Source organism: Lithobates pipiens, unplaced genomic scaffold (assembly GCF_037356315.1).
Source record: "Lithobates pipiens isolate NorthernLeopardFrog02 unplaced genomic scaffold, aLitPip1_a1.2 Scaffold_41, whole genome shotgun sequence".
Classification (NCBI taxonomy): domain Eukaryota; kingdom Metazoa; phylum Chordata; class Amphibia; order Anura; family Ranidae; genus Lithobates; species Lithobates pipiens.
The window spans coordinates 5,025,934-5,047,650 of record NW_027507861.1 but is presented as its reverse complement, the minus strand read 5'-3'; the positions used below and the strand labels follow the sequence as shown (position 1 = coordinate 5,047,650).

At 44.4% G+C, this 21,717-nt stretch overlaps 1 protein-coding gene and 1 pseudogene across 1 annotated transcript; one reads left to right on the top strand and one right to left on the bottom strand.

Annotated features, from left to right (window-relative positions):
• Positions 1-21,717, bottom strand: part of LOC143956787 (uncharacterized) — an 802,170-nt pseudogene that overhangs the window by 547,601 nt on the left and 232,852 nt on the right.
• Positions 5,454-12,007, top strand: LOC143956798 (uncharacterized). Its single transcript, XM_077466972.1, has one exon. It carries the CDS (start codon positions 5,691-5,693, stop codon positions 7,578-7,580), a length of 1,890 nt encoding a protein of 629 aa, XP_077323098.1. The 5' UTR covers positions 5,454-5,690; the 3' UTR covers positions 7,581-12,007.

The following is a 21,717-nucleotide window of genomic DNA, read 5'->3' as shown; positions in this document are numbered from 1 at the left end:
CCACCTCTCGGCCTGCCCCTGCAGAGCTGACAAAACATCTGCCCCAGTGTGACTCCTGTCCCCCAAACAAATCAGCGCAAGCACGGCGTGGCATAGTTTTGCCTGCGTACTTGCGTAGCTCCTGGAACGCCTACGGAGCACCGCTGGTTCTGAGGACAGAGCACTGGAAGAGGCCATGGAGGAAGAAGAAGAGGAGGGGGTGGAGGAGAGAGGTGTGTCACAACCAATAGTAGCATTTTGGAGGCATGGTGGCGGAACAACCTCCAACACTACTGCACCTTGTCCTGCATCCTTCCCAGCTGCCAGAAGAGTGACCCAATGGACCGTGAAAGACAAGTAACATCCCTGTCCATGCCTGCTGGACCATGAGTCAGCGGTAATATGCACCTTACCACTGACTGCCCTGTCCAGCGAGGCAAGGACATTGCCTTTCCCATGCCGGTAGAGAGCCGGAATGTAGAGAGCCGGAATTGCCTTCCGCGAGAAAAAGTGGCGTTTGGGGACCTGCCACTTAGGAACCGCACATTGTACAAACTCATGGAAGGGGGCCGAGTCTACCAACTGAAAAGGCAGCAGTTGAAGTGCTAGCAATTTAGCCAAGCTAGCATTCAACCACTGCGCATGTGGATGGCTGGGAGTGAACTTCTTTCGCCGGTCCAGCAGCTGGGGCAGGGACATTTGCCTGCTATAATCGGACGTGGGTGTACTGCTAGCAGAGTGCGCAGAAGCACTTGGCTGTGACACACCTAATTCTACACCTTCATTCCTCTCAGAGCAGGTTTCAGAGAGGACTGAAGGTCTAGTGGGGTTGGAGATCCCAGCTGATGAGGAGCAAGGAGAGGTCCGCTTTGTTCTTTGGTGTGAGTCTTTGAGGTAAGCTTGCCAACGAGCTGCAGGGCAGGTCAACATATGTCTGGTCAGGTATGTGGTGCCCAAGCGGCTGATGTTTTGGCCACGCGAGATACGCTTGAGACATATGTTGCAAATAGCAGTGGTGCGATCTGATGCACTCGTCTCAAAAAAGGCCCACACCAAAGAACTTTTAGAATAACGCGCAGAGGCAGCGCTCTGCACAGGCGGAGCTCTGCGGTGTGATTCAGTCGGTGTGCTGCCCCTTAGCTGGCCCCCGGAGGGCATCCTGCCTCGTTTGACGTGCCTCCTCCTCCTCTCTCCTACCAGGCACCCATATGGAGTCAGTGCCCTCATCATCCCCTCCCTCTTCATCGCTGGAGCTCTTTTATCGGCTCGCGCCTGTCTGCCTCTCCTTGCTGGCCTTCCAGACATGGTAATGGCCTGAAGGGAGATGGGAAAACCAGCAATTGGGTAGTGTATATTGTGCTGGAGGCACACACAACACCCACTAACTCCTGCAGATGGCTCAATTAGAGAAGAGCTATGTAGATGGATATAACGGTGTATACTGCGGTCAGAGCACGCAGAAGCACGCACAATCTCCTACAACTGACTGCAAGCTCTAATTAAAAAGAGCAAGATAGCTAGCTATGTAGTTGGATATAACGGTGTATACTGCGGTCAGGGCACGCAGACAACAACCACTACAGAAGAGCAAGAACGCAAAATCAGCCGATAACGATCGGTGTATACTGTGTTGAAGGTACACAGAACACCCACTAACTCCTACAGACGCCAATACACTACACAAGGCCGCCGCACTGGCGCCTTATATAGTGTGGGGCACACAGCCTGAGCTATGATTGGCCACAGGCATCTTGCCTGTGGCCAATCATGGCTCTCCTCGCTGCGATTGGCCAAGCATGTGGGGTCACAGTGCATGCTTGGCCAATCATGAGCCAGCAATGCACTGCGATGGTGCAGTGCATTGTGGGCCGTGAGCGTCACATGAATTGGGCGCGAAAGGCCCATAACGTTCGTTATTCACCGAAAGGACGAACAGCCGATGTTCGAGTCGAACGTGGGTTTCGACTTGAACATGAAGCTCATCCCTACTCCTCACCATCTTATCACACCCCTTATCACATGGAGGTCTATGGGGGCTTTATATCCCACATGGACAAAAATCTCCATTTTATTATATAGAAAAAAAACTCACATAACATGAATATCTGCCGCACATATCGGGAATAGCAGCACAGTGCGTGATGACGTCAGACAGCGTGTCCCGCGGGTGATATTCATGTGAGTATATTTGCAATATATTGAGCACTATATTGTTCTATTACTTCAGAACATTTTACATTGGTATATTTTATTTATAGAGACAGCGCCTTTGAGGTTTGTTATATATTTTGTGTAAATATACTTTTGTGGGCAGCGGTCAGAGTTTTATATTTAGTTATTCTCTCTATTTAAGCTGTGCTCATACATCCATTTCCTGAGTAATTCCTTTTCACACCTTGACCAAGGGCTCAGTTTCCAAGTTCCTGTGTTCCTGGGTTTCAGTGTGTCCAGTGTATCCTGCGTCTTCCTGTGACTCTATGGTGCCCAGAGCCCCTCCATGACTCCCGTCTCGCTCCCTACTAGCTGAGTATCTGTGTCTCCCATCTTCCTATTCTCTCAGTGATTGTACCCTGTACTCCCCCCTGTGCCTCTAGTGTCTGTCTGTGTTCCTCTGATTCCAGCAATTGTGACCCCTGTGCACTCCTCTGCCTCCATGGAACCCTTACACTCAAAAACCTCTATTGTCCCTGAACTCTGTGTGTCTCCAGTGACTTCTGCACTTGTGTGTCTTCAGGGAACCCCTGTACCCATTTGTCTCCAATGATGTCTGCCTTCAGGGAACCCCCCTGTACCCATTTGTCTCCAATGATGTCTGCCTTCAGGGAACCCCCCTGTACCCATTTGTCTCCAGTGACTCCTGTGCACTCTATTGTCCTCTGCACTCTTGTTCCTTCTTGAGAGCCTTGCACTTCTGTGACCCCAGTTTCTCCAACAACCTCTGTGGCTCCAGTAACTCTTTGCCTTCAGTGATATCAGAGTCTCCAGTGATTCCCAGTGATGTTATTTGCCAGCACACCATGGAACGATATAAATAGCATCCAAACAGGTAATTCATTGAATGATCACAACACAAGGAGAGTGCAACGTTTTGGAGTCACACAGGACCCCTTCATCAGGCATGTGAGGGGCGAAGGTGTCCTGCGTGACTCTGAAACGTTGCACTCTCCTTGTGTTGTGATCATGCAATAAATTACCCATTTGGACGTTATTTATGTCGTTCCATGGTGTGCTGGCAAATATCTTCACTGTGACTTGAACCAGTATCCAGCTGGTTGTTGCTGCAGCACCCAAATTCGAGACCTCATCCAGGAATGCGTGCAATGGGAATATGAAGTATTCCCAGTGTTTCCCAGGTTAATTCTGTGTTACCCAGTGGCCCCCAAGCTTCCTTTCTCACCCTGTGACCCCGAGCATCCAGTGTATACAGGTCAGCCATTTCTTAAAGTGGTTGTAAACCCTTACAAACCACTTTGACCTACAGGTAAGCCTAGATTAAGGCTTTCCTGTAGGTCCAAGAAATATCTCCTAAACCTATATGGTTTAGGAGATATTTGCCTGAAAACAGGCACCGCTGTCTACGGCAGCGGTGCGCAGGCGCACTGAGCGCGGCATTCTCAGCGATGGAGCTGCCGTGCGCATGCCGAATGACAGCGGCGGAGCTGCGAGACCCCACCAACAAGATGGATGCGGCGGACTACAGGGGACAGCGGCGACTTCGCTGGCTCCTGTGTCAGGTAAGTGACACATAATGGGCTCTTATGTGATGCGATGCGATGCATAGTAGTCCATTATGCTTTGCCTTTGCAGGGAATGAAAGAGGAAGTAAACTCATCAGGGTTTACTTCCTCTTTAAGGCCACAACAAGGATGCCATTCTTCAGCAAAGCCTACCTCCTCTTTGTGCGGTGCACCGGTGAATATCAGGTGGCTCCTTAAATTCTGTACATTGGCCCTTCTTAGGACTTAAACCTCCATCACTCATACAGACTGCACTGAGGGGGCCACCATTCCACTAGTTTGTGACATGCACACTGTGTTTTAGTGAGACAGGAAACTGTCACATTGTAGCAATACCATTGCTAAATGTATCAATACCTGCTGCCTCCGGAGGTTCAATTTAGTTCAGCATTAGTAAAATTCAGTCTGTACCCAGGTTAGGGTTTCCATCTCTAATAGTAATGTACCCATATATAGGACATATCCATTTATAAACTGAGGGAAGGCTCACCAGGTACACCAACCCCTCAGAAACCCAGCCCTGGCTTATATCTACAGTGACCTGTTTTCTGTTGATAGACAGAGATAGAACTAAAATAATGAGCATGGAGGAGCTCAGCTATGAGGAAACGTTTATGTAAAGGTGATTTTTTTTGGTTGTTTTGGATAGAGTAGGGAAGGATTAGACCCTTTCTCAGATTTCTATTGCTGTGTCACCATCGGGGAGATTCATTCTCTCTATTATTTCCGATCTTCAACGTGGGAATTCTGTTCAATTGGAAAAATCTTGTAGATCTAGAAAACAAACATAGAGGAAGTCAGCTAAACGTGAGAGTGCGGTTTCCATCACACCCACCAACATTCAACAGGAAATTCTGTTCAGGTGCTCCACTTCCTCCTGAGATATTTTACAATTACCTTGGCTCTTATCCCCTCCTCAACAGAAGTCCCAATTTTACTTTATATCATATGTAGGAACATTGGGGGGGGGGGGGTATTCGTTTTATATATGTGGGGTGTTATACTTTGTACTGGCTTTATGGGCTATGATGCTGTTGTCTATGGATTTAGTACCATGTATACAGTGATATGAGAAATGTTTCAGGGATACTGAGTTGTTTCTATCCTGCATAAACAGAGATGCCAGTTTGTTATCTCATAGTTATAAATAGAGACCTTTGTTACGTTTGGTATCCACTTGTTTTCTGTACCGCACTAACTCTTGTACTTTCGTCTTCATACCCATACTTCAGACATACATGTATCCCCATCATTTGGCATTTACACCTTCATTGTGTTCGTTTTTTTTTTTTTTTTAAGATTTCAACAAGGAATTCATCTAGTAAGTCATACTGGGGGAACTCGCCTCATCCAGTGCAAGAAGCCTATCTGATAAAAACAAACAGTAGCTTCACTAAATACCCACAATGCCAATTCACAGGTCTGAAAAACCATGACTCTGATTTATCATACATTTTACTCAGGATAGAAATGCAGCCCAATTCTTCATACGACCAAAAAAAAATGAGATCCTCCTGCAGAAGATTGTAATAAGCGGCCCATTATACCAGACAACAGGCATAGTAGAAGTAATATAATGCCCTCTAAAAATATAAAAAAAAGTATATTTCTTAAATTATTAATGAATATACAATTTAATATTTAATAATGAAAATGACCAAAGAGGAAACAGCTTCAGTGTAGCCATATATATATAGATTTCTGGCTTTTAGTTTTATCTATTGTTTTCTATCTCCTTTTTAGGTGGCGTGATTAACAGAGTTTTTGGTCAAGGTGGTCTTCGTGAGCATAGCTGAGTCACTTTGGTGATGAACCATATGGGTGTTTTAATTAAAAGGCTTTACTAGAGATTATTGGAGGATTCCCCGCAGGAGAAAAGCCAGATCAGTATTCGAAATGTCATAAAAGTTTTGGATCCTCTTCAACATTCATCCAGATTTTCAGTGTTCTTGAAGTGACAAATCCTTTAGAATAATGTCAGATCATATCAGATACAGGATGGTTGGCACTGTAAAGAGGCCATTTGCATGTTCTTATTGCAGAAAAACTTTTGCAGGAGAGAAAAATCTTATCAAACACGAGAAAGTTCACAAAAGAGAGAAGTCATTTCAATGCTCTGAATGCAGCAAAGTTTTTCCATGGAAAGTAAAACTTATAAAACACCAGATGACTCACACCGAAGAGAAGCCATATCAGTGTTCTGAGTGTGACAAAGCTTTTAGAGTGGAGAAGCTTCTTACCATACACCAGATGATTCACACTGGAGAGAAGCCGTATCAATGTTCTGAATGTGACAAAGCATTTTCATCAAAGTCAAACCTCATCACCCACCAGAGGACTCACACTGGAGAGAAGCCATTTCAATGTTCTGAATGTGAAAAAGCATTTTCATTAAAGTCATACCTTATCACCCACCGGAGGACTCACACTGGAGAGAAGCCATTTCAATGTTCTGAATGTGAAAAAGCATTTTCATTAAAGTCATACCTTATCACCCACCGGAGGACTCACACTGGAGAGAAGCCATATCAGTGTTCTAAATGTGACAAAGCTTTTACATCAAAGTCATATCTTATCATCCACCAGATGGATCACACTGGAGAGAGGCTATATCAGTGTTCTGAATGTGACAAAGCTTTTACAGTGAAGGCCAATCTTATCATACACACGATGACTCACACTGGAGAGAAGCCATATGAATGTTCTGAATGTGACAAAGCTTTTAAAACCAAAAGAGAGCTTGTTCTGCATCAGAGGTTTCACACTGGAGAGAAGCCATATCAGTGTTCTAAATGTGTCAAAACTTTTGCGTCAAAGTCACAACTTATCAGCCACCGTATGATTCACACTGAAGAGAAGCCATATCAATGTTCTGAGTGTGACAAAGCATTTGCATCAAGGTCATATTTTATCAGCCACCAGAGGACTCACACTGGAGAGAAGCCATATCAGTGTTCTGAATGTGACAAAGCATTTGCATCAAGGTCACATTTTATCAGCCACCAGAGGACTCACACTGGAGAGAAGCCATATCAGTGTTCTGAATGTGGCAAAGCTTTTACACTAAAATCAAATCTTATCAAACACCAGAGAGTTCACACTGGAGAGAAGTCATATCAGTGTTCTGAATGTGGCAAAGCTTTTACAACCAAGAAAGACCTTATCAAACACCAGAGGGTTCACACTGGAGAGAAGCCATATCAATGTTCTGAATGTGACAAAGCATTTGCATCAAGGTCACATTTGATCAGCCACCAGAGGACTCACACTGGAGAGAAGCCATATCAGTGTTCTGAATGTGACAAAGCATTTGCATCAAGGTCACATTTTATCAGCCACCAGATGACTCACACTGGAGAGAAGCCATATGAATGTTCTGAATGTGACAAAGCTTTTAAAATCAAAAGACAGCTTGTTCTGCATCAGAGGTTTCACACTGGAGAGAAGCCATATCAATGTTCTGAATGTGACAAAGCATTTGCATCAAGATCAAATTTTATCAGCCACCAGATGACTCACACTGGAGAGAAGCCATATGAATGTTCTGAATGTGACAAAGCTTTTAAAATCAAAAGAGAGCTTGTTCTGCATCAGAGGTTTCACACTGGAGAGAAGCCATATCAATGTTCTGAATGTGACAAAGCATTTGCATCAAGATCAAATTTTATCAGCCACCAGATGACTCACACTGGAGAGAAGCCATATGAATGTTCTGAATGTGACAAAGCTTTTAAAATCAAAAGAGAGCTTGTTCTGCATCAGAGGTTTCACACTGGAGAGAAGCCATATCAGTGTTCTGAATGTGATAAAGCTTTTACATGGATGTCAAATTGTATTAAACACCAGAAGATTCATCACCAATAACTGAAATGTGTTTCTCATCTTTCCCTTGTTTGAGCCTTACCTAAACATACAGAAACAAACAGAAGGCACGTCTAAATGCAGAAACACCAATACTTTATTAGCCAAATGATTAAAAACACTTATTAGCTTGAAAGGATAAAAGGGCTCATCGATATGTATAAGGAGTCCAGCGGTAATAGTCCCAGAGATGGTCCAATCTGCAGCAGGATCCCAAAAGTACAAAACCGTCCAGCAGAGGGAGACTGCAGGGAGAGGAACCAGAAAGGGATAGCCGTGCTGTGGAGAACCAGCATGGAACGATGGACCTGGGTGTGGCATCAGCAGAAGTGCACCCGAAACCAGCACTCTCTAACTGACATGGATTTCTAAATGTTTCCTTCATTTAAAGATCTAATAAAAATTCATATGGAGCTAATACAGTCACCAAACTGCTTCACTACCTGAAACAGCATTCTGCCAAGCCTCTGCAACCTTGTTCAGAGAAACCCTTCCAGGTTCAGCCTATATTGCTACATCAGCCAAAATTGAGGGCTCAAAGGTAGCCCACCTGGTCTATGCCTCCCATTACACGTCCCACCTCCCTTTTCATGATGCAACTTCCCTCACTGATGACAACACTCCAGGAACATTGTGTGGCTGGTATCCCAACCAATAAGGAATCACTGGTGAGAAAGCCACTCCCTACGCTGGTGCAGGCCTTCCATGCTTGCTGTTTGCTGTTGTTTTTTGTGATACATTTGACAGAGCCACTTAACTACTTGTGTTCCATTTTGTTCATCCACATGTCTAGGCATGTCATCAGAGGTTGTCCTTATTGTCTTGTTTTCTCTGTCAAGCTATTTCTCCTCCCCATAGACGAATCACACAATACAACTGCAACATGTCCGGACTTAAAAAAGAAAATGCAAAGTGTGTGGCCATTTTTTCTATGACCTATTGTGGGGGACTGGAATTCCTCTTATTGTGGTTATTTTTAACGACTCTTGAGTGGATAGATCTCTTTTCCTGAATTTTTTTTGAGACGAGTACATCTTGTCCATGGAAATAGCATGACTTTCCAGTAGATCCCTTATTTTCCCACATATATATGTATATACTGTATATAAGGCAAGCTGTTCAGCAAACCTGGTAGTTGGAGGGGTTGGGACAAAGCATATAACACTGCTGGAGATGAATACAACAGTCACTTTTTATTCATATGGTTTAAACCATTTTTTTTAAAAAGAAAACAAAACTGTTGCTGTCATTGCTTTAGGCCTCGCTCACCCCGTGGGGCAGAGTTGTCAGTCTTTCTGAACGCGTTCTGCAAGGTTTCAAAGAAAACAACGGTTCTCCATGTGCCCTCTTCACACCACAATGTGCAGATTTTTTCAGTGCAGGAATCTGCAACATGTACATCAGCATTGTGGTGTGAACAGGGCACATATAAACACGCTCATGAAAATGGATGTCAACATGCATAAAAACTCACCGAAACAGGCATGATGTCAACTTGTATCTGTGCAAGTGAAATCTGATTGGATTTCCCATCAGTTTTTATGCATGTATGGTGTGAACAAGCCCTAAAAGTGTTATGCCGCGTACACATGACCGGACTTTTCGAGGGACTAAGTCCGACAGACTTTAGACGGAGTTCTGACGGACTTTCCGAATGAACGGACTTGGCCACACACAATCACACCAAACTCCGACAGAGTCGAACGTGATGACGTACGACTCGACTCAAATAAGGAAGTTCATAGCCAGTAGCCAATAGCTGCCCTAGCGTCGGTTTTAGTCCGTCGGAATAGCATACACATGAGTGAATTTTTCGGTAGGAACTGGGTCCGGCGAAATTTGAAGCATATTCCATTTCTAAAGTCTGTCAGACTTTTGCGAATCAAAAGTCCGTTGCAGCCCACACATGATCGAATAGTCTGCCGGAATCATTCCGTCAGACTTTGGATGTTGAAAAGTCCGCTCGTGTGTACGGGGCTTTAGAGGAACTCCTTTTTATCTTAAAGTCCATCTTATGCCGCGTACACACTGAGTGGACTTTTCGACGGACTATGTCCGACAGTCTTTCCAACGGTCTTTCGGCAGAGTTCCGATGGACTTTCCGAATGAACGGACTTGGCCACACACAATCACACCAAAGTCCAAGGGATTTGAACATGATGACGTACGACTGGACTAGAATAAGGAAGCTCATAGCCAGTAGCCAATAGCTGCCCTAGCGTCGTTTTTTGTCTGTCGGACTAGCATACACACGAGCGGATTTTTCAATAGGAACTGGGTCTGGCGGAGTTCCGGCGAAAAAATTTGAAACATGTTCTATTTCTGAAGTTCGTCAGATTTTTTGGACAGCAAAGGTCCGATGGAGCACACACACACGAAATGAATTGTCCGCCGGATTTGTTCCGTCGGATCTTTGCTGTCAAAAAGTCCCGTTGCGTGTATGCGGCATAAGACTAAACTGTCCACAGGGTGACAACGCTGCTGTGTGATTAATGAAAAACGACAAGGGGAGTCTCACTTTCTTCACTAACAATAGGAGAGCCAATCACATGGAGGCTGGGAATATTTAATCCAATGTAAGATGAAGTCGGCAACCAGGTGAGTATTAATAAAATCAATCTTTATTCAATACAAAGGAGTACACACGTTACAAAACGGAGCCAACGCTGATGTGTTTCAGCCCACAAGGGCCTTACTCATAGTTAGTCTGACAAATATATAGCCTGCCCACCTACCAGCTGCAGCATTAGAATGTACCACAATACCCATTAAGAGCCTGGCTGGGAAGGAAAGCGTGTAATTTTTGCATAAAACCAAAAAAAAAAAAAAACAATACAGTGGAACCTTGGATTACGAGCGTAATGCATTCCAGGAGAATGCTTGTAATCTAAAGCACTCGCATATCAAAGCGAGTTTCCCTATAGAAGTCAAAGGAAACCAAGATAATTTGTTCCACATTTACTTCTATTTCATGCAATACCGCATGTGGCCAGAGGTGGGGGGGAGCCGGAGAGCCTCAGAAAAACTTGGGGACAGCTCAGCTGAACTCAGAAACCCTCGGAATGGCTCGGAAACACACAGGAACCGTTCCGAGTGTCACCGGTGCCCCCACACCTCTGGCCAAATGCGGTACTGCATTAGCTTGAATTCTGCTTGTTTTCCGAGACAACACTCACAAACCGATTTAGAATTTTCTTTAAAAAGTTGCTAGTTTTTCAAAATGCTTGTTAGTCGCATTACTCGTTAATCAAGGTTCCACTGTGTAATGTATCAAATGTATTAAAATCACAAAATACTTAATCACTTCAGCTCCAGAAGGTTTACCTCCCCCCCCTTCCCCCCTTCATTAACAGGCTATTTTTTGCAATACGGCAATGCATACTTTAATTGACAATTGCACGGTCATGTGACCCTGTACCCAAATAAAATTGATGTCCTTTTTTCCCCCCCCACAAATAGAGCTTTCTTTTGGTGGTATTTGATCACCTCTGGCTTTTTTTTTTTTAGCTATAAACAAAAAAGGCAGCTAATGCTGCGTACACCCAACCGGACTATCCGGTAGACTAGGTCCGACGGTCTTCCCGACAGATTTTTGGCAGAGTTTCCGATGGACTTTCCGAATGAACGGACTTGGCCACACACAATCACACCAAAGTCTGACCGATTCTAATGTGATGACGTACGACCGGACTAGAATAAGGAAGTTCATAGCCAATAGCTGCCCTAGCGTTGGTTTTCGTCCATCGGACTAGCATACAAACGAGCGGATTTCTACATAGGAACTGGGTCCGGCGGAGTTCCGGCAGAAAAATTTGAAACATGTTCTATTTCTAAAGTCTGTCAGATTTTTGGAGAGAAAAGGTCAGATGGAGCCCACACACGATCGAATTGTTCGACGGATTCGGTTTCATCGGACCTTTGCTGTCGAAAAGTCCGGTCGTGTGTACGCGGCATAATAAATCATTATTAGCAGATAAAAGCACAGCAAATTTTACAAAATCCCTGATATATATAAAAGCTTAACTTGCATTGAGTTAATAATTGACAAATATTGGTAATATTTTGAATTGCACCTTTTTTTACGAAATGGTTAAAATCGAACATACGCAAAAAATGAAAATATCCAATTTTCTCTTAAAATCTGGAGGATTTTGTTTTTTCTCTTACAGCTTTCATAATTGGTACAGGATCCCCCCCATATATTTACTGAAAGCACATGACCTGTAGAATTAAAAAAAAGGTGCTACTGATTATTAAGGCCCTGCAATATTTTCAATAAAAACCTTTTTAAAACAGAAAAAAAAAATCCTGCTAAATTCTTACTAAATATAAAAGCTTAACCTGAGTTTAATAAATGACAAATATTTGTAAATGTTAAAATTGTGCCTTTTTGCAAAATGGTGAAAAATAAATGTATGCAAAACTGTAAATATCCAAATTTCTCTAAAAATCTGGAGGTTTTCCTTTTTCTCTTACAGCTTTCAGAATTTGTAAAAGAACCTCCAAACCATATATTTTCTGACAGCACAAGACCTGTAGAATAAAAACAGGTGCTACTGATTTTTAACAGAGTCACTAGCACCTGTTCCAGGAATTCCATCTGGAAGTACGGCACAGTGGTGTAGTGGTTAGCACTCTCGCCTAGCAGTGAAAAGGGTCACTGGTTTAAAACCCAACCATGGCGCTACCGGCCTGGAGTTTGAATGTTCTCCCTGTGCCTGCGTGGGTTTCCTCCGGGTACTCCGATTTCCTCCCACACTCCAAAGACATGCATGTAGGTTAATTGGCTTCTGTCCAAAATTGGCTCTAGTATATCAATGGGGCCTTGGATTGTGGGCTTCTTGAGGGTAGGGACCGATTTGAGTGTGCAATGTACAGGGATGGACTAGTATCTTTAGTCAACCTTACTAACTATGTAGGGGAGCCTGAGGAACCCCAGAAGTGTAACTATGTAAGTGTAGGACCATTTGGAAACCTTTAAACTGTCCCAGGCTGTCTCAGGTAGATAACACATTGTAAGGTACTTCTTGCCGCAGTGCTTCTCTCCCTCGATTCATTTCACATGTCTGGTCTGGCTGTTCTCACCTAATACCTAATAAACCTCATAGGAGAGCACAGCCAGACCACACCTGTGAAATGAATCTGGGTAGAGAAGCACTGCGGCAAGGAGTACCCTACAATACGTTATCCACCTGAGACATCCTTGGACGGTTTTTAAGATTTCTCAATGGTCCTACCTTCCTTCCAGATGGAATTCCTGGATCAGGCACTAGTGACTCTGTAATAGGGTCCATTGGTTCTGGTAAGAGTCCACTTTGAATGGTGGCGGATCACGAGGTGAAATCTGAAAATGAATTACTCTTATGCTCCGTACACATGAGCGTAATTTCCGTCAGAAAAAAAAAAATCCAACATCCAAATTCCCCCTCAAGCTTAGCTTGCATACACACGGTCACACAAAAGCTCTCTGACCTTTCCACCGCCAAGAACGTGGTGACGTACAACACTATGATGAGCCGAGAAAATGAAGTTTAATGCTTCCGAGCATGCGCTCAAATTGTTTACGAGCATGGATAGGAATCTTGCGTGTCGGAATTTGTACAGACAATAGGAATTTCTGATCGGAACCTTTTTCCGACCGAAAAATTGAGAACCTGCTCTCAATATTTTGCTGGCCAAAATTCCCCCAGCAAAAGTCCGATGGAGCATACACACGATAGAATTTTCCGACCAAAAGCTGTCATCTGACTTTTACTGGTGGAATTTCTGATTGTGTGTACGGGGCGTTATTCTGTCACACATGGTGGCATTTGAATTGAGAGTCCTAAGATTACCAGGATTTATGTCTGGACTATATTTGGACAGTTGTTCATGTGTCTCGATTTCCAATAGGGCTGCAAAACTTGCATATTTTTTTTCTTTTCAAAGATTTTATTGGTAACAGATACAGAGAATACAGAAACACCAACAGTTCAGCTTATAGAAAAAAAACAACTGTAAACAAAGTATATTGCGGTATAGTATCATCACATCATCACATTGATAGAATAGAAAAATAAATGCAGCTAATTCACTAACATAAGGCTCTCATAGTGTAATGGGCATCATGGGGCTTACAGTGTAGATTTGGGGGAGGGCCCTGAACAAGAACAAGTTCCAGTGTGGATGGTACTCCATTGTACAGGAGATATCAAGTTGGCTAAACCGTTCCTATCATTCTTTTATGTCACCTCAGTGAATATCAAGAACGGGGAAAAGGTATAGGAGAGTAAGAAGAGAGCAAAGAGGGAAGTAGGAGAGCGGAGAGGGAGAAGAGAGAGAAGGTGGAAGGGGAAGAGAGTGGCCGGCCGGTTCACACCAAACATCTAAAGATTTGTATGTAGTGTCTTTTCAGGGGGACATGTGGGTCTATGGTTCCAATATGCGCCTGTCAAAGTTTTGTAGTAGAAAACCGTCAATCCATGGCTGCCAGATTTTGGAGTGTCGGGGAATTTTGTCAAGGATAGTAGCTTCTATTCTGCTATGGATCATTGCTTGTGTGACCCTACTTTTAACTTCAGCAATATTTTAAGGTAGGGGTTTTCCACGCTTTGGCGATTGTTTGGCTGCAGTAATGAGCTGCAGGAGGAGCCGTATCTGTGCTTTGGTGTATGAGTTCGGGAAACAATTTAAAAGGGCTAGGTCGGGGTCTAGCGGTTCCTGGGTCAATGTAGAGACCATTTGAAATATTGTTGCCCAGAAGCTCTGCACCGTTGGGCAGGTCCACTATATATGCATATGGGTGCCCTTTTCCCTGCAGTTACGAAAGCAATTTGGTGAGTATGATGGCAGAAACTTCGCTATCCTATCCGGAACTAAGTACCATCTCATGGAAACCTTATAGCTCGCTTCAAGAGCAACAATATTTTGTGATGAGATTTTGGTGTTCCATATACTGGCCCAGTCTTCCATGTCTAGTTCTAAGGACGGGTAGTTGACCCAGTGTTGTGCATGAAATGGGATTGCTGCGGGTGGAGAAGTAAGGTGTGTATAAAGTTGGGATATAATACCTGGAGCATGCTGGTCCGAACATATTCCCTCAAATAGCGATAGCGTGCCCAACTCCACATTAGAGCCTATGACCATTTGTACAAAGTGGGATATTTGGAGGTAACAAAAACACTCCTTATGTGGGAGTTGTGCTTGGGCTTGGAGGGATGGGAACGTTTTAATAGTACCACCAGCCACCAGGTCGCTTATACGGGTCATATTAGCCCAGGTCCAGGCCCGGAACAAGGCAGGTTCTGTGAAGGCAGGGTAGAATTGTGCATGACATATAAAGGATAAAAGTGGGGAGATTAATTTAAAAGGTCTTTCTAATTTATCCCAGAGTGTCAAAGAATGCTGAGTTAAAGGGTTAGTTATAGGGCCGCGCGCGGAAGTGGGTAGCCACAAAAGGTTTGATATTAGCATAGGATGAAGTTCTATTGCCTCTAAACTTACCCATATGGGGGTTTCAGATCTGGCGTGGTATAACGTTATTTGGGCTAGTTGAGCTGCATGGTAATAGTGTGAGAAATTGGCTACCCCCAAACCCCCAGCCAGGTTGTTACGAAGTAAAATGGATCGGGATACTCTAGGCCTTGTAGAGCCCCATATGTACTTGAACACTCGGTTGTGGATGATATGGTGGAAGTAGGGGGGGCAACGGTGTAGGGAGGACTCTGTAGAGATACAGAAGCTTAGGGAGCAATGACATTTTAACAGCACCCACACGCCCGAGCCAAGAGATACAGAGGGAACGCAGTCATTAAGTATTAAGAGGTGTTTCAGCATAGGGAGGTAGTTTGCGCGGAATAGGTCTGCTGGATTGCTAGTTCGTTTAGCGCCCAGATAGGGAAGGGAAGAGTTGGACCATTGAAATGGGGAATTCTCCTGTAGAAGTTTAAGTGTGGTCGATGGCAGGGATACATTAAGGGCCTGGACTTTGCCTGATTGACTTCTAGACCCGAGATCTGAGCGAATTTGTCAAGAAGTTGGATTAAGTTTGGGAGAGTAGTATGTGGGGAGGTGATAAACAATAATGCATCGTCGGCGAATAGACATAGTTTATGAGTCGTCGAGGCTATCTCCAGGCCTTGGATATTGGGATTTGCCCGGATCAGTGCTGCCAGAGGTTCAATTACCAAAGCAAAAATTGATGGAAACAAAGGGCAACCCTGTCTTGTTCCCCTCTGGATTGGGAAGCTCTGGGAGCAAAACCCTGAGTATTTCACCAAAGCCTGGGGGTTAGTACATAAAGAGGTAATCCATTGGAGGAAGTGGTGTCCGAAACCCCAGAGCTTCAAAATAAGGTGCAAATAAGGCCAGGAGATGGTATCAAATGCCTTTATTATGTCTAAGGATAGGCAGTGCATAGGAATTGAGCGTGTTCTTGCCAAATGCTGTAATAAAACAACGCGCCGGATGTTGTCGCCAGCCTGCCGGTTGTGGATGAACCCCACCTGATCTTTATGGATTAAATTGCCAATTAATGGGTTAAGTTGCAATGCTAGAATTTGGGCTAGAATTTTAATATCCACATTGAGTAGAGCTATAGGTCTAAAGTTGGACCACAAAGTGTTGTCAGTATTGGGCTTGGGGATCATGGATATTATAGCCGTTAGGGTGTCTCTGCCAAAAGCTTGTTGTTGCAGACTATTTTAGTAACTTTTTGTTAATTGTTCATTTTTTCTTTCTTTTACGATGTGCTTTTAGATACATGTTGTTCTTTGTTACTTGCTCACACGAGTGTTTCATGCCTTTAGACCTAGGAGCAGCACGGTCTTCGAGTGTTCCCCTCATTGATGGATTGCGACTATAGGGAAAGTTTCCCCCCTGTCATTTAATGTTGAAAGCTGACTCATTTCAGATATGGCTTCATCGATCGATGGGAATCACTTGAAAATCGTGTCGTGGAATATTAAGGGGCTTCGCTCTCCGTGTAAGCGGATGATGATCCTTCGACATTTAAAGAGGTTAAGGGCAGATGTGGCTCTGTTACAGGAGACACACTTGTCGGCCGCTGAACTGCAACATCTTCGAAGATTGTGGGTGGGAGAGGTTTTCGGTTCTTCATCTGACGGCCGTAGGGCAGGGGTAGCTATCTTATTGCATAAAAAACTTAATGTTCTCAAGAATGTACGATTGGACCACCAAGGCCGCATGATCACAATATCCCTCAACTTGGCCCATACGGACATTGCAATCACCAATATCTATGCCCCTAACTCACCCAACTCTACGTTTTTCCGAGACTTGACGACCTGGACGACATTGGTACCAGAGGCCTTACACATTTTGGGAGGAGATTTTAATGCAGTAATGTCACCTACCCTGCCAGTGGGATGGCACGGGACAAATCTGTCTCCCCCCCACCGCTTTTGGCGAGGACAATCGAACAGCTACGACTGATGGACCCATGGAGGATAGCCCACCCAACGGGAAGAGACTTTACTTTCTATCCCCCCCCACGACTCGTTTTCCCGTATAGACTATTTTTTTTGTCTCCCCAGTGCTTTTCCAAATGACACGAGACCCTGAAATTCACGACCCTAGGATTTCGGACCACAGCCCAATTGCCATTAAATTGCTAGATACTCGCACGGGATCCTTACCACCCATGTGGCGTTTCCCCTCATACTTAGCGGGCAACGAGGATTTTCATTCCATGCTAGAATCAGCTTGGACGGAATACACGGATAATAACGCGGAACACCTCTCTAACCCGAATCTTTTCTGGGAGGCTGGTAAAGCATTCTTGCGCGGTAGGATTATTTCATACACTACCCAATTCAAAAACCATGCCAAACGGCAATACATGACGGCGAGTGAGACTCTTCGGACAGCACACGAACGACTAGTGACCAGTCGTACGCCTGCTAATATTCAAGCCTGGACGACCGCCAAGAGGGAGTTTGACCTCTGGGCGGAACAACAGGAATCGGCTAAAGCGTCCTACTCCACTCTATATTTCCACAAATTCGGAAACAAGGCGGGTAGACTGCTTGCTAGGCTGTGCGCCGGGACTAAAAACCCCACGCGTATTATGTCCATGAAAGACACTGCGGGGATAATACACACCTCCCCCAAGGCAATAAGCAAAATTCTTACGGATTATTACACCCAGCTATATTCTACAGATCCGGTGGACCAGAAGGGAGCAGCGATCCTTTTAGATAAACTACACTTGCCTAAGCTAACCGCTGAGGCTTTTAACGAACACGTTTCGGTCGAGGACATCCAGGACACGATTAAGTCGTTGGCTTCGTCTAAAGCTCCGGGCCCAGACGGTCTCACCGCCGAATTTTATAAATTGACCAAAGACTTTATACCGAATACTTTGTGCACTGTCTTTAGAGCGATGTGGGACGGAGGCCCATATCTCCCTACGGGTACACAGGCATACATACGTCTCATTAGCAAAAAAGATAGAGATCCCACTCTCCCAGGGTCATACCGACCAATCTCATTGATTAACGTAGACGTGAAAATTCTATCTAAAATTGTCGCAACCCATCTGGCGTCGTTACTTCCGTCCCTTTTACACCCGGCCCAATCGGGTTTCGTTAAAGGACGCTCGGCTACATTAAACATTCGTAAAGTTTTGACAGTCTCAGAATATGCCAAACTACACCCTGACCAAGACGTAGCCATAATGTCATTAGATGCCGAAAAGGCCTTCGACAACATTAGTTTATCTTGGCTCTTTCAAGCGATGGAGAAACTAGCATTTTCTGGACCGATCCTGAACTTCCTACACTGTATGTACGAATCCCCGACGGCTCGTTTAGTGACATCTGACTTCATCTCGGACACAATCCCCCTGACGAAGGGGACGAGACAGGGATGTCCTCTCTCCCCCTTGTTGTTCAATCAGGCCATCGAACCTTTGTCTAGATTGATCAACTCGACTGACGGAATCAGTGGGGTAACGGTAGGAGATCACACGCTTCGATCCGCTCCTTTCGCGGACGATATTCTGCTGTTCTCCACTGATCCAGCTGGGGACTTTGGGCGTCTTACAGACATATTCCGAACATTTCGGTCATACTCTGGGTTACGTATTAATTTTGAAAAAAGTGAAATACTGTCCCTTAGACCCAATTTAGCCAATACCTGGGCCTCTCAGTCCCCCTTAGCGATAGCGACTCACAGTATCACCTATCTGGGAATACGTATTGGCCGGACACCCTCAACCATTTACTCACTTAATTTTCCACCGGTAGTATCAAAAATTGTAAAGGAGCTGGAGGCTTGGGCGGCTCTTCCTCTCTCGCTCTTTGGGAGGTGTCATCTTTTTAAAATGGTCTCATTTGCGCGATTGCTCTACCCCATGCAGACTATTCCTCTTTTAGTTAAACATTCGGATATCACGTTGATTCACTCTGCATTGGCGAAATTTTTGTGGGCCGGGAAGAAGCCGAGGATTGCTTTGAATAAGTTATGCCTCCCGAAGGTAGAGGGAGGAGCGAGCCTGCCCAATATACGGTTTTACAACTTAGCATGTTTACTTAGGCAAGGCCTTGACTGGCTCTCAGGAAAGTCCAGATACTCGAACCATTCTCTAGAAACTGCAGCGGTTTCCCCGTTTGCCCTCTCAGCTATCCTCCATTCGAACCCAAACAAATTGCCTATCCACCTCAAATCAAATCTACTAATTAGAGACACAGTGGTAGCTTGGAGGGAGACCCGGAAACTGCTGGGGCTACCCTACAATATTTCCCGCTATTTGCCTATCCAATCTAATCCCATGTTCCTTCCGTCCACGATGCATAGCGTATTTGCCTGCTGGTCGACGAAAGTTCTCACTAAGGTCTACGATGTTTATTTGCACAGTTCAGGTAAACCTAAGCCTTTCCAAATGCTGGCTCGAGAATTTTCTCTACCAATGACTCATTTCTTCTACTACCGCCAACTACTCAGCTATCTGAAGAATAGCCATGGACACACTACAAACCCGTTTCAGAAATCCTTTACAGATACTGTATTTCAAACTGGGGACTACTCTATTTCTACTATTTATACCTCTCTTATTGCCCACCAATCCGCCAAATACCATCTTCAACCATTTCAAAAGTGGGCTGCCATATTTGACGATTTGGACCTCCCCATGAAGATATTGGAAGGTTATACTAGAGTCATTAATGTTACGGTCTCCGAAACGTGGAGGGAGACTCAATTCAAGATTTTGCACAGGGCTTACTACCCCTTTCGTATTAACCGAATCGATCCCGACCAGGAACGTTGTACATGGTGCTTGGCACCAAGCCCCACGCTTCTACATCGCTTATGGGAATGCCCACATATTACAAATTTTTGGAACTCAGTATTACGATTCATTCGAGACGTCGCTAACCTCGACCTACCCAGAGACCGCCTCTTACGCTTGTTCGGATGTACCCCACCTGTGGTACCACCCCTTACAGATGACACTACTTGTATACCTCAGTGGGCTCATCTCTGTCTCCTGGTCGCACGGAGAAGTATCCTGACACAATGGATCAAAGTATCACCGCCCTCACTACAGGCCGTGAAAAAGGCCCTGGAAACTCTTTTCTACCTCAAACGGTTAGATACCATCCTGTTAAGCTTTAAATCTACCACACGCTTTTTTCAAGATGGCACAAGTTTATGGAACATGTTTTCTCTAAAGAAGAATTACATACCAATATACAGCCATTCAGATACACAGCCTGGTATCTCAAAAGAGATCTTACTAACTCCCTGGGCACCCTAAAGATACCCAACAGGGCGACAAGAGAGAAACCCCCCTAAGTTATACGTAATAAGTAATAATTACACCACCATGATAAGTTTATGGTATTATTTTTGCTGCTTTTGAGGTTACCGTGCTCCAGCTCCTATACACCCTATCTTGTTTATCTTGTTTATATTGTACTTAGGCATGTCACTGTACGATACGAACCATGTATATGCTTTATATATCACCTTTTGTCTTCTTTGTATGGCAATTACTTGTTCCTAGACGTAAATCTGAATAAAAAAAAAAAAAAAAAAAAAAAAAAAAAGCTTGTTGTTGTAATAGGGCATTAAAAGATCTAACAAGGAGTGGGGCTAGTATGTTCACAATTTTTTTGTAGTAATTACTGGGCAGGCCATCTGGGCCTGGGCGCTTGTGGGGTTTAAGGGTCTTTATGGCCATGAGTACTTTCTCAACCATGATCAGGCTATCCATAGACTCCCTGGCAGACTCTGGTAATTTAGGGATTGGTAAATCCTGAAACAATGTCTCAGCTTGCTGTGAAGAAAATTGAGTTTTGGCTTCATATAGATTGGCCAATCTTTTACGGAATTCGGCAAGCACCCTGATAGGATTGCTGGTATGTGAGTCATGAGCCAGCTTGAGTCTGATGAGCTTATGGATCCTGTCCAGCCGTCAAAGACGTAGAGCCATAAAGATGTCAAGCTTGTTGGCCTTGGTGTAGATTGTGTGGTTGACCCTACGTAGAACTTTATCTGCCGATTCAGCCAACAGAAGATCCAGTTCAAGTTTGGTCTTTTCTAGGGTTAGTCTATGGGATTCAGTGGGTGAATCCTGAAATTGGAGAACATGGTGATGATAATCCATTTCTAGCTGTTGCAGCCTCAGTTTCCTGTCTTTTTTAAGGTGAGTGGCGACTGATATACAGCTACCCCTAATTGCAGGTTTGTGTGCCTCCCAGAGGAGGATCAGGGAGATCTCGGGGGTGGAATTGTGCTGTAGATACTCTTTGAGGGCTTGCCGAATATCAAGGCAGTAGAATTGATTGGTTAGATGCGCCTCGTTCATACACCAGGTTTATCTCTGGCCTGGGGAATCAACGAGAAAATAGTCGTGATCACCGCACAGTGGTCGGACCAGGTGATTGGCCAGATATTGGATTGAAGTACTACTGTAAAGGACGCAGCTGGGGTCAGTATATGGTCAATCCTCGAGAAAGATTTGTGTGGATAGGAATAGAACATGTAATTCTTTTTCATGGGATTACATTCCCTCCAGGTGTCAAGGAGGGATGCCTGAAGTAGTTGTTTACGAAATTGGACTGAGAACGAGTGGTGTTCCAGTGAATATGGTGACTTATCTAGATAGGGGTGCAGTGTCAAATTAGAGTCACCACAC

Excerpts from the sequence above, each read along its gene's own strand:
- LOC143956798 (XM_077466972.1), top strand. The coding sequence starts at position 5,691 with ATGTCAGATCATATCAGATACAGGATGGTTGGCACTGTAAAGAGGCCA.